This window comes from Dipodomys ordii, unplaced genomic scaffold (assembly GCF_000151885.1).
Source record: "Dipodomys ordii isolate 6190 unplaced genomic scaffold, Dord_2.0 Scaffold70, whole genome shotgun sequence".
NCBI classification, from domain to species: Eukaryota; Metazoa; Chordata; class Mammalia; order Rodentia; family Heteromyidae; genus Dipodomys; species Dipodomys ordii.
Window position 1 is genome coordinate 5,988,503 of NW_012267286.1, and position 12,032 is coordinate 6,000,534.

The window sequence follows — 12,032 nt, forward strand, 5'->3', positions numbered from 1 at the left end:
CTCTTCAGCTCAAGGCTAGCACTCTACCACTTGAGCCACAGCACCACTTCCGGCTTTTTTCTTTTTGCTTATGTGGTGCTGAGGAATCGAACCCAGGGCCCAGTGCATGCAAGGCAAGCACTCTAACACTGAGCCACCTTCCCAGCCCCGGCTTTTTTAGTTTGAAACAAAATGGAGAATATATTATGTATTATCATTGTGTTACATGTAACCATTGTGTGTGTATAAATTATATAGCTTGCTTTCCCTTAAATACCATACTATAAATCCCAGGCTAATAATCCTAGGCCTAATTTTACTAATATCTATATATTTTGCCACTTGGATATACCATGATATACTCAACAATCTATCCTACATTTTGGTACATGCATAGTAATTAATATTGTGTAGTAACAGTAATAATATCAGTAAAGTAACTGGATTCAATAGCTCATTAATCCTGTAAAGCACAAGTTAATTTTACTATTCTGTTTTGCTGTTATAACCAGAAAAAAATGGATCACAATCTAATGTGACATGCATTGTTAGAATGAGAAGGTATGCCCTAATGTCTTTTGTCAATATTCTTTATACCATGTAAAATTATTCAAATAAATACCACTCCTTAATTTCTTACAAATCAGTACTACCTAAGAAATTCTTTAATGTGCCAAAGGTAACAGTGCAAGCATAGAAGAGAACCACTAGAGGGCTGTATTTGCCCATTTACTTACTTTAATTTTATAACTGAAGATTTATCTCTTCTCATATAAACTCCTTAGGAATAGTTGATAGTTTCAAATCTTATAGACATCAGATATAAAAGTAGTACTTATTATTATTATTTTTTTTTTTTTTTGCTGATGGTAGAGCTTGAACACTGGGCCTGGACGCTGTACCTGAGTTCTTCAGCTCAAGGCTAGTGCTCTACCACTTGGGCCACAGCACCACTTTCCAGTTTTCTCAGTGTTTTATTGGAGATAAGACTCTTCACGGACTTTCTTGCACAGGCTGGCTTTGAACCACTATCCTCAGATCTCAGCCTCCTGAGTAGCTAGGGTTACAGGCTTGAGCCACCAATGTTGGGCTCAATAGAACTTTTAGGAGTACCTATAGCTGGGTGTTGCTGGTTAAATCCTGCAATCCTGTTTAGGAGGCTGAAAGCAAGATGATCTGAGGCCAGCCCGGGCAGAAAGTTTCTTGAGATGCCATCTCAGCAGCTGAGTGCCAGTGGCTCATGCCTGTAATTCTATGTATTAAGATTTGAAAGCCGGGCGGCTCACACCTGTAATCCTAGCAACTGAGGAGGCTGAGATCTGAGGATGGCAGTTCAAAGCCAGCCCGGGGAAGGAAAGTCCATGAAACTCTTTTACCTCCAATAGACCATCAGGAAACCGGTGGCGCTGTAGCTCAAGTGGTAGAGCACTAGCCTTGAGCTGAAGAGCTGAGGGACAATGCTCAGGCCCAGAGTTCAAGCCCCATGACAGACCAAAAAAAAAAAAAAAACCCACCACAGGTGCATTGTCTATATTCCAAGCTATTCAGGAGGTAGAGATCAGAAGGATCTTGGTTCAAGTCTAGCCTGGGCAATAAGTGAGCAATTTCAACCAATAACACTGTGCTTGGTGATGAGTACCAGTCACCTCAGCTACTACATAGGAAATGGAAATAGAATCACAGGCCAGTCTGGTCAGGTAAAAACCCTCTGGATGTGTGGCTCAAATGGTACAGCATGGAATTAAGCTCAAGTCAGGTGCCAGTGGCTCACACCAGTAATCCTAGGATCTAAGGATCATGGTTCAAAGCCAACCTGGGCAGGACAGTCATAAACCACCAGGAAACCGGAAGTGATGCTGTGACTCCAGTGGTAGAATGCCAGCCTTGAGCTGAGAGTAGCCCCCAGGCCCAGAGTTCAAGCTCCATGGTGGACAAAAAAAGTTTAAGCTCAATGACCCCCATCCTGTACCACCAAAAATGAAAGGCTGGACAGCTTGTTCCTATAGCTGAGTTTTAGAGACAGAAGCACAGTAGGTAATTCCAAGTAATTATGTTTCCTGCATGAGTAATACAGAAAAGCTGTATTGGGAGGAAGCTTAGGTATGCGAATGTAAGTGTATTGTGTTTATATAACCCACAACACTTAAAAATTTCATCTCTTTCCTCAGTCAGTCAAATAGCAACCTTCCTCATACTTCTTCACAAAGTTTAAAGCACCAGGAAGTATGCATGCTAAATTTTTGTTGCCCTAACAAGGACATTTTTGGCATGAAAGCAATCAAGAGTGCTATTCAGTTAGCTAGCAACCAAAAGATATAAAATGTGATCATCAAAGTATTTTTTACAACAGAATTTACTGATTATTATACTACCAAACTCAATGTTAGGCTCATAAATATGCCCACTTAATTCAAAACATGAAATACCCCAAAGCAAATTCTGCATATTACTATAGAAGGTCAAATGAGATATGGAAATGTTTAAAGATGGTCATTGACCAAAAAATAATTATATATATACATATATGGGAAATGAACAAAGTGGCCTCCATTATTTCCATTTTAGTTTAAATACTAAACACCAATAGTAATGTTGAACTACTATCTATCCTCTGACAGTACCATTCTTCTCTATGGTTAGGACTGTTTACAAACTGCTAACACTTTCACCCCAAGGATTCGGAATCAGCCATCTTTCTGAGGCTGTAAAAGCAATATCCCCCCTTCCTGTACTTATTCAACATTCATATTTATGTTCTATGTATCTATTAATCCTGCTACAGTTAATAAGAAAGGATAACTAAAATCCAAATTATGAACCCACGCAAAATTATATGAACATTTAAAAATCAATCACTCCGAGGGAGGGGGGGACAATGTTCAAAAAGAAATGTACTCATTACCTTATGTAACTGTAACCCCTCTGTTCATCATCCTTACAATAAAACAAAATAAAAAATCATTCATGTGAGAAAATTCAAAAATATAGATATTTCCTTCTGAGAAGTAACAAGGAAGAAAGCAAGTCAATAGTAATGGGCAAATGGTTCCATACTGAGGTATTCAAACATGCTATTATGGTTACTTCTTAATACTAAACTAGTAATGGAGACCCAAATCAATTTCATTTTAATAATCTCAGTGTCTAAACATGTGCTAGGGATCTAAATAAATACGGTAACGCCTTAAACTTCTATAGAATCATTTTATTAAAAAAGGAAAGAACCTTCAGTAAGGCCTTCAACATCACTGAATAATGAAAATAGAATTTTTCTTTGGAATTATAGTTCTTACTTAAAACCAAGCTACTCAAATTTTAAATTGCACATTAGAATCTAATTTTATAGTCATCGTCATTATTAATAACCACACAAAAATATTTCAATTGAAGGTATGGACTTGAACACAGGGCTTATGCTTGCTAAGCAACACTACATTTGAGCCATGCCTCTTGCCCTATAATCTATTAACTGCCTTTAGAAAACGGCTTTATTCTATATACTAATGCACATAAGTGAACTAGTCTTCTCTCAATTAAAAAGGTAAATATTTGATAGAGGTGCTAACTTATAATCTCAAAAGTATTGCTCTACTAGCCTGTTACATGGAATATTCTAAGTACATAAACATTCCCTTTCTATAATCTCCTGGGTTTAAGCTTAAATTCCTTCAAATGTCCAAAAGTTAGTTTGTTTAAATAAACACACTCTAAAGAATTTAAAAGGAATAAAATGTTTATTTTAAAAATTCAAAATATGGTTCAAATGAAAATTCCTGTCCATTTATTGAGCACCCACGGGGTGCTAGGCATTGTGCCACACTGTTAAGACTTGTTCCTGCTCTTTTAATCGATGGTTCCGATACATCTGACTTTATATGATGTTGCACTGAGTCCCACTGTCAAAGACTGCTATCTCCAAATGGCTCAAGACACAAGTTCCTTATCCACAGTAGAAGCAGGTCACTCCGTCATCACAGAACTCAACTGGCCAAGTCTGATTACATCTAATGTCCTCTCCCTAGTCAAAAGAAAAATCAAAGTGTTAAGGAATATTTAATAAACCGAACTATCAGTCAGTATCACACTTAAAATCAATAGTAGTTTCTATAATATCCAATAAAAAAACCTTACTAAGTTTAACTGTAATACTATTACATATTTATTTTTTAAACTAATAGCAAAGTAAGTTGAAGGTGGTGAAAAATTAAAAGGGAAATGCAAAGAAGAGTGATTAACAAAGACATTAGTGAAGCAAAAACATCCATGTGCTGTATCAGTGCTAAGAGAAGAAAATAAAGACCTATAGAGAAACTGACTGTTTCTTTCAGTAAATATATCCAGTTACTTCCCATATTCTCATACTCACCTCGGAAGCCACCGCCCCCTCTTCCTCCTCTGAAGCCTCCACCTCCTCTCCCACCTCTAAAACCACCTAGAACAGAAAATAAAATACTAAGTATCTATGGTCTTCCATATTCCAGTAAATTCAACAGGTTGTTATAGTCATAAAGAATGTATACTCTCTTGTCTAGTTTTAAACATTTTTTAAAAGATAAAATGCAGGGCTGGGAAGGTAGCTCAGTGGTAGAGTGCTTGCCTTGCATGCATGAGGCCCTGAGTTCGATTCCTCAGCACCACATAAGCAGAAAAAATAAAAAGCTGGAAGTGGCACTGTGGCTCAAGTGGTAGAGCACTAGCCTTGAGCTGAAGAGCTGAGGGACAGCGCCCAGGCCCAGAGGTCAGGCCCACGACTGGATCCAAAAAAAAAAAATAAAATGCAAACAGCAAGTGCAGTGGTACAACACATGTCACTTGGGGTTTATGGGTTTGGTTGTGAAGATTCTCTGAATCACTTGTTGAACTAAGTATGGCCCAATCTGTTTGAGACATCTCCCCATGTAATCCAGACAGTTATGGGAGCCCTGGAGGGCCTGAGAGTTGCTATTGGACCATGTAGAATGTTACAGTATTGTCTACAGGGTCTGTTTCATCCAGCTCGGAAAGTCAGAGATATGTATTGGAAAATTTACAACTCCATCTACGTTGGTTCACAGGACTCTCTCACAGCACATTACCCAAGAATCTACAATGATGATAAGAACACCTATATTCTTTATGAACTTGACTATATCTTGTAACTTTGTGTCTAATACACAACTGTTTCACACCTTAACCTTGCTTCAATTTGGTGATGTAAACTTTTAAACATTACAGATCAGTATAGAGCTGGTCATAGAGGAAGAACTAGAAATCCAGTAGCATTATTTTTAAATAACCTGTCTTTGTTTTTGATGTTAAAACAGTAAACAGTAGTGACCAAGAACTCAGTGATTACACACGCTATACTGGAGGGATTTCATTTTTATTTCATCTTTATGAAGATTTAGAATTCATTCCTTGTGTTTAAAGGGAATGTTTAATTGAGAAATAAACATTTGTGTACAAAATGCTAAAAAAAGACAAAATGCACCAGTGGCTCATACCTGTAACGCTAGCTGTTTAGGAAGCTGAAACCTGAGGATGGAGGTTCAAAGCCAGCCTGGGCAGAAAAGTCTGTGAGACTCAAATTAATCATCCTCCGGGAAATGGAGTTGTGGCTCAAGTAGTAGAGTGCTAGCCTTGAGCACCAAAGCTCTGGGACAATACCCAGAGCTACTGGCTTGTGTTTCCTCTATGTTGTATTGGTATTATAGTGTATTCCTTTTGCTTTATAGAAAGTTCGCTGTAAAACAGTATGCCACATGGTATAACAAAGATCTCATATTTACTGTCTCTCAACTGCATCAAGAGGCCACACTGAGTGAATAACCCATACCATGTAGATTTGTACAATTTCCCTTTATGACCGTTACACAACAATGAAATTACCTGATAGTTCATCTCCAGACTGCATCTCTCTCATTAAGCAATAAATGATTAATTTATTAGAATCCCTAAGACATCCCTTCAAATTAAAATACCTCAAAGTACACTTAAGTTTTTTAAAGGTGTTAAAAAAGCATTATATATAATCTGTCAATATTTGAAAGGTTTACTGAAATAAATATTGAGAAGTTTGCCTACAAAGTAGAATTATATGATATGAATTAAGTGTGTCTATGAAATCTCATTAGAAAATTTCCCCCCAAAACTTACCACCTCGGCCACCGCCTCTGCCTCCTCCACCTCTTCCTCCTCCCCTACCTCCCCTGCCGCCGCCTCTCGGAGGTCCTTTTTCACCTGGAGGCCGAGGTAAAAACCTCTGCAGTGGCAAGAGCTTGTATGGGTCTATGTAAAACTGAAAGTTTAACAGAAGCAATTAGGCGATGACTTACTTGGGAATAGCAGAATACAATCAAAACTGCCTGTGTTTAAAGCCACCCAGACCACTTAGTGTGTGTAGCTATGGGCAAGGACTTATTTTATACTACCTGGTTTTCTTACCTATAAAATGTAGAGAGCAAAATACCCATCACCATACGTTTTGTGTAAGGTTAGCAAAATGATGTTACTATCAGCACTGGTCTTCACACTTTAATAATCCAGGCTGGATTAGGCAGGGCTGAACTTAAACACAGCAATGAATTGGAAACTGGAATACATGCCCAATTCATTAGACATGACTTAAAAGAAAAAAAAACCGGGCTGGGAAGGTGGCTCAGTGGTAGAGCGCTTGCCTTGCATGCATGAGGCCCTGGGTTCAATTCCCCAGCACCACATAAGCAAAAAGAAAAAAAGCCAGAAGTGGCGCTGTGGCTCAAGTGGTAGAGCACTAGCCTTGAGCTGAAGAGCTGAGGGACAGTGCCCAGGCCCAGAGTTCAGGCCCCACGACTGGACCCAAAAAAAAAATTAAAAAAAAAAAACATTAAATAACAGATCCTCAAGTAAACAGTAGTGTGAGAAAAGTCTGGGATGCAAATCAACTCAGGTGGCTCTAAGGAGCACTTTTTTTTTTTTTGGTTGGTCATGGGGCTTGAACTCTGGGCCAGCTCTTCAGCTCAAGGCGAGCACTCTACCACTTGAGCTACAGCGCCACTTCCTCTAAGGAGTACTTTATCTTCTGGTCACCAGGTGATCTATTCTCAACACTGTTTATCTGTAGGCTCTTCAGCCCCAGGCTTGTCTCATTAAAGTTTTCACAACAGAAATGCCTAAAATTTCATTTCTGACTCTATAGTCAGAAATGGGCCACCACTCCATTGGCCACTAGTTCTTAAAGTCTTTAACCTCTATTTTGTTGGTAAATCCAGTGAGTCCCTTCTAGCACTGTGCCACAGCTGAGTGCTCTCTGTACAGATACTCCCTTCTATTATGGATTTTACTTTTTGTTGTTGTTGTTGGGGCTTGAACTTAGGGCCTGGGTACAGTCCTTAAGCTCTTTTGCTAGCGCTCTACCACTTTGAGCCACAGTCCCACTTCCCAGTTTTCTGATGGTTAACTGGAGATAAGAGTCTCACAAACTTTCCTGCCTGGGCTAACTTTGAACAGCATCCGTCAGATCTCAGCCTCCTGACTAACTAGGATTAGACATGAACCACCAGTACCCAGCATACTTCTGCCTTTTTAAGTTGTTCATTGTCTCAGAGATTTTGCCCAGTTTTCTGTAATCAGAACACACTTTTCCTGTGAAGAGCTGAGTGGGTTCCCAAGTGCTTGTCCAACTACATCAAAATTATTCAGGAGCTTTTGCTTTTTAAAACTGAATCTTGAGCCCTATTTCAGAGCAACTAGGTCACATTTCTAGTAATAGAATCAATGTAAGAGGACATTCACTATAAAAGCTCTTCCTTCCTCACCCCTAACTATAATATACTAAAAGACTTTACTAGTTGGGGCTGGGGAAGTGACTCAGTGGTAGAGTGCTTGCCTCACATGCATGAGGCCCTGGGTTCGATTCCTCAGCACTACATTGGCAGAAAAAGCCAGAAGTGGCACTGTGGCTTAAGTGGTAGAGTGCTTTGCCTTGAGATGAAGAGCTCAGGGACATCACCTGGGCCTGGAGTTCAAACCCCATGACCGACAAAAAAAAAAGAACGAGAAGACTTTCCTAGTTGACTTTCAGGTCTCAGCTTTAAGATAACTTCCTTAAGGAAGCCTACTGTAAACTAACATGGTCCCACTGTGAAGGTTCTCACAGTAGCTTGTATTCTCCACAGCACACATCATGTCACTGCAGTACTTGTGTAATCCTTTAATATCTACCTCCTCCAAATATGGGGTTTTGTGGCGCAGAGAGGAAAACAGAGCAAATTGGTGCCTTATACACACTAAGCAAGTGTTTTACCACTGAGCTAACATTCCCAAATATGATTTATAATTCAACATTTTGCTTAGAAGGTTTTGCTTCTATAGGCTTTGACAGGAATTTTAAATAAATTAAAAAGCATAGTCAAACGTTGCTAATATGAGTAAGGAAAGCTATATCAATTGCTCTTAAAGATTAATGTCAATGTTTTAAAGTACAGAACACATCAGTGTAAGAGCTTCAGTAGTGATACACCAGGGGAGTATAAAGTGACCCAAGTAGCACTATCTCTTGTAAGGCATTCCGTGGCTTGCACCTGTAATCCTAGTGACTCAGGAGGCTGCAAGCTGGAGGACGATGTTATAAAACCAGACAAAGCAGTGAAGTTTGCTAGTCTCCACTTTCAAACAACAGCAAAAAACCAGTGGTAAAAAGCCACAACTGCAATGGTAAAGTGCCAGCAGAGCAACCACAAGGACCTGAATTCAAACTCCAGTACCAGTAATAAAAAAATCAAAACAAGGATTCAAATTTTATAAGCTTAACTCACCTTCTGTAGCTTTTTAAAGGAACCTGCCTTCATGTTTTCTGACAATTTAACTGAAAAATACTGTTAGTTTTATTAAGGAACAAACTTAAGATGAAAGATATTAAGTCTTCTGAATTCATGTATAATTTAAAAAACAAAATTAGAATGTATAGACACATAGGAAAGAAATGAGTTTCCAAGAGGAAAGAAAACTTTCTTTAAAAATACAAAAAAACTTTCCAATTCTACCATACTATTATAGTGGCACCATCACATCCAAAGCACCCCCCCAAAAAAAATCCCTGTGTCCTACTTTCCCAAATGGGAAAGTTTATAGAACTTTTGAAAAATACTCTCTCTAGGGTTTGTCATTTCCATACATGAATACATTCTCTCCTCCTGATTCTTTTCATTATCTAATTCTGTAGCATTGTTATTTTAGGCAATAAATTTAATTTGTGTTTAATCTTAAGAAAATAGTAGATTCTCAATGTACTAGATCACGCAATTAGTAAGGATACAAAATCTCTAAGTTGTCCAAATATTTCATCCACCTTTCCAATTTGTTCTTTGTTTTCTAAATAAACAGGGGCATTGAAATAAGGAACCTTATTTTCTTCTGTGGTACATTTACAAACTATGTCATCTTCACAGGGATGCAGGAATTCTCCTAATACTGAAATGGGATAAGAAAATATTAAAAATATAAAACATTTTTTCAAGTAATATTGACCTCTTCTTAAGATTCCATCTTCCACCTGGAATTTCATCCTATCTGTTCTCCTCTAAAGTAGATGAGCAAGTATTAACAACACATTAGCTATAGCATTCTTTTAAATATAGGACTAATAACACTGTCAGTCACATGTATACCTGATGAAGTAAATGAATGTCGAGTCCTTTGAACTGTGTGTGGCACAGAGACCATTCAACCTATGACAGTTACCTTATTATAGCTACTACAACTTCACTGAACACCATACTTGATTCTCCTTTCTTCAACTCCTAAACGGGACTCATTCTTTGCTCTTGTCTATTTTTCCCACGCTTTGTCAATGATTCTTAGTTAGGAAAGTCTACAACTCCAAAATAAGTACCTTCGTTTCTATTACTCCCAACTAAAACATCACAAAAGTAACTCCCTAATCCCTACGAGCCAAGCTTTTATCCCACTATTAACTAAGTTCTCCTTATTTTCTTTCCCTTGAAATCTTTCACCTAATCCTTTTTTTTGGGGGGGGGGGAGGTGTCAACATATTAAATCATGCTCTCAATGTCTTCTATACAGATTGTTACAACAGTTTGTAGGGTAAGACCTTTGATTTGAGCTATTGCTTCCTTCAAACCACGATCATACAGACCCACACACTCTTAAATACTGTCCCTGCCCTCCCCTTCCTTTTTTGTACTTATTTATGGTAGTACTGGGATTTGAACTCAGGACCTGGCACTTAGTAGGCAGGAACACTACCACTTGAGTCACATGTCCAGTCTTCTTCTTTCCCCTTTAGAAAAAGTTGCTACTAGCTGGGCGCCCGTGGCTCACACCTGTAATCCTAGCTACTCAGGAGCTTGAGATCTGAAGATCACGGTTCAAAGCCAGCCCGAGCAGGAAAGTCGGTGAGACTCCTATCTCCAATAAACCACCAGAAAACCGGAAGCGGCGCTGTGGCTCAAGTGGTAGAGCACTAGTCTTGAGCTGAAGAGCTGAGGGACAGTGCCCAGGCCCAGAGTTCAAGCCCCACAACAAACAAACAAACAAAAAAAAAGGTTGCTACTACCCAAGATGTCTTTCTTTCCACGACTTCCTTTAATGAGGTCTGTTTCTTACTTTTCTTTTCTCTCCTGTAGGTTACTTCCTGAGCAATTTTTATTTCTCACAACTTACTTCTTAGTAACTGAAGCACAGACTATGGAGTCTGAAAAACTAGTTTGCACTTAAACTGTACCATTATGTGATCACTTATCACTCATCTGTTAAAAAGAGCAGCGCCTTCTAACACAACCTCCAATGCAGCATGCGATATTGCCTAATTTCATCCTTTCCTCCTAAGCTCAAGTTCCACCTACATCATTGCATTTTCGGTATCCTTCAGCTTTCTTCACTACATCCACGTACTCTGGAGTAAGAACTGCAAGTCAGTTTACAGCACAGTCCACACAGACTTTGTTTCCCCGACCAAACTGCCACCACCATGGGAGAGCTACAGGATCCAACCTTCAGCCCCCAACACCCACTGGCTAGTAAACAGCAAACTCGCCAGTAGCACAGACCCCTAGGCTAAGCCTGGAAGCCGACGTACGGACTACGTGATCCGGAGGTCCTTGATCTTGGCCTTTGTTAAAGCCTCCGCGGCCGCCACCCCGGCCGAATCCTCCTCGGCCGCCGCCGCCGCCGCCTCTGTAACTGCCGCCGCCGCCTCCACCTCGGAAGTGGTTGTTGCTACCGCCGCCCCGGTGGAAGCCGCCACCTCCGCCGCCCCGATTAAAGCCTCCACGACCGCCTCCTCGGAAAGACATCGCTCCTGCCAACGCAAAACGCAACAGTCCGCTCCTGCCGGTGACTGTGGTCTCTCAGGGCACACCGGAGCTTCGCTCCCAACACCAATCGCAACGCTGTCACCGCGCCACCTCCATGCCAAAGCCCACGAGAAGCGGGCGGCCTGCCCCGGGCCCAGGGCGGGCGCCGACCGGCTCCGCGCCAGCCCCGCCGCCCCGCGTCCGTACTTCTCCCCGCGGCAGACAGCTACGTACTCAAACGCTCCATCCCCTTCCCCACCCCCCCAGCACCCCCCACGCCGCGGCTCCCGCCAACACTCACCGGCGCCACGTGCGGCCCGGACTCGGGCTCAGAGCGCACACCCACCCGCCGGGCACTTCCGGCCCGCCGGGACCTCCTCGGCCACCGTACCGGTAGTTTAAAAAACAAAAAAAGAACACGACCAGAAACTCAAAGAACTATAGTTCCAAAACGAAATGAAATTAAACAAAGCCTGCCCCCCCCCAGGAAGACCGGCGGTCCTAAATGCCAAACAGAGCCCGTATAACGCCGGGAAAGGCAGCGACAGCTAACTCCCGTCGCTACGAGAGCGAAGACCACTTCCCTCCTGAGGGCGGCGGAAGTGACGTCAAAGGTCCGCGTCCCTTCGCGCCGAGGCGCTCCCGGAAGTGCCGCGGCGTTGGCGCCGGGTGGAGATGGCTGTTGCCGGAGGCGGAGCGGGGGCTGGTGTTGGTATCAAGCTGGGCTCGGTGGCCTGCGGCCGGGGGACCCCCTTGCTGCTCAGCCGGCCACACGGTCCC

At 41.3% G+C, this 12,032-nt stretch overlaps 1 protein-coding gene across 3 annotated transcripts; it reads right to left on the bottom strand.

Annotated features, from left to right (window-relative positions):
• Positions 1–3,694: 3,694 nt before the first annotated feature.
• On the bottom strand, positions 3,695–11,829 carry Gar1 (GAR1 ribonucleoprotein). Of its 3 annotated transcripts, XM_013023845.1 has the most exons (7): positions 11,554–11,829; positions 11,036–11,257; positions 9,254–9,408; positions 8,754–8,813; positions 6,115–6,256; positions 4,346–4,411; positions 3,695–3,997 (listed from the first exon to the last, which is right to left on the bottom strand). In XM_013023845.1, the coding sequence occupies exons 2-7, from the start codon at positions 11,250–11,252 to the stop codon at positions 3,984–3,986; spliced, it is 654 nt and encodes a 217-aa protein (XP_012879299.1). In that variant the 5' UTR covers positions 11,253–11,257; positions 11,554–11,829; the 3' UTR covers positions 3,695–3,983. The 3 variants fall into 3 exon arrangements, with proteins under 3 accessions (XP_012879299.1, XP_012879297.1, XP_012879298.1); XM_013023843.1 differs by lacking the exon at positions 6,115–6,256 and having other exon boundaries at positions 11,554–11,826; XM_013023844.1 differs by lacking the exons at positions 6,115–6,256; positions 11,554–11,829 and adding an exon at positions 11,460–11,501.
• Positions 11,830–12,032: the final 203 nt, after the last annotated feature.

Coding starts and splice junctions, on each gene's coding strand:
- Gar1 (XM_013023845.1), bottom strand. CDS start 11,252: ATGTCTTTCCGAGGAGGCGGTCGTGGAGGCTTTAATCGGGGCGGCGGA. Junction 8,814..9,253: donor TTGGACAACTTAGAGATTTT/GTATCCTTACTA, acceptor TAAAACTAACAG/TATTTTTCAGTTAAATTGTC. Junction 4,412..6,114: donor CAGAGGCGGTGGCCGAGGTG/GTAAGTTTTGGG, acceptor TTTCTGTTCTAG/GTGGTTTTAGAGGTGGGAGA.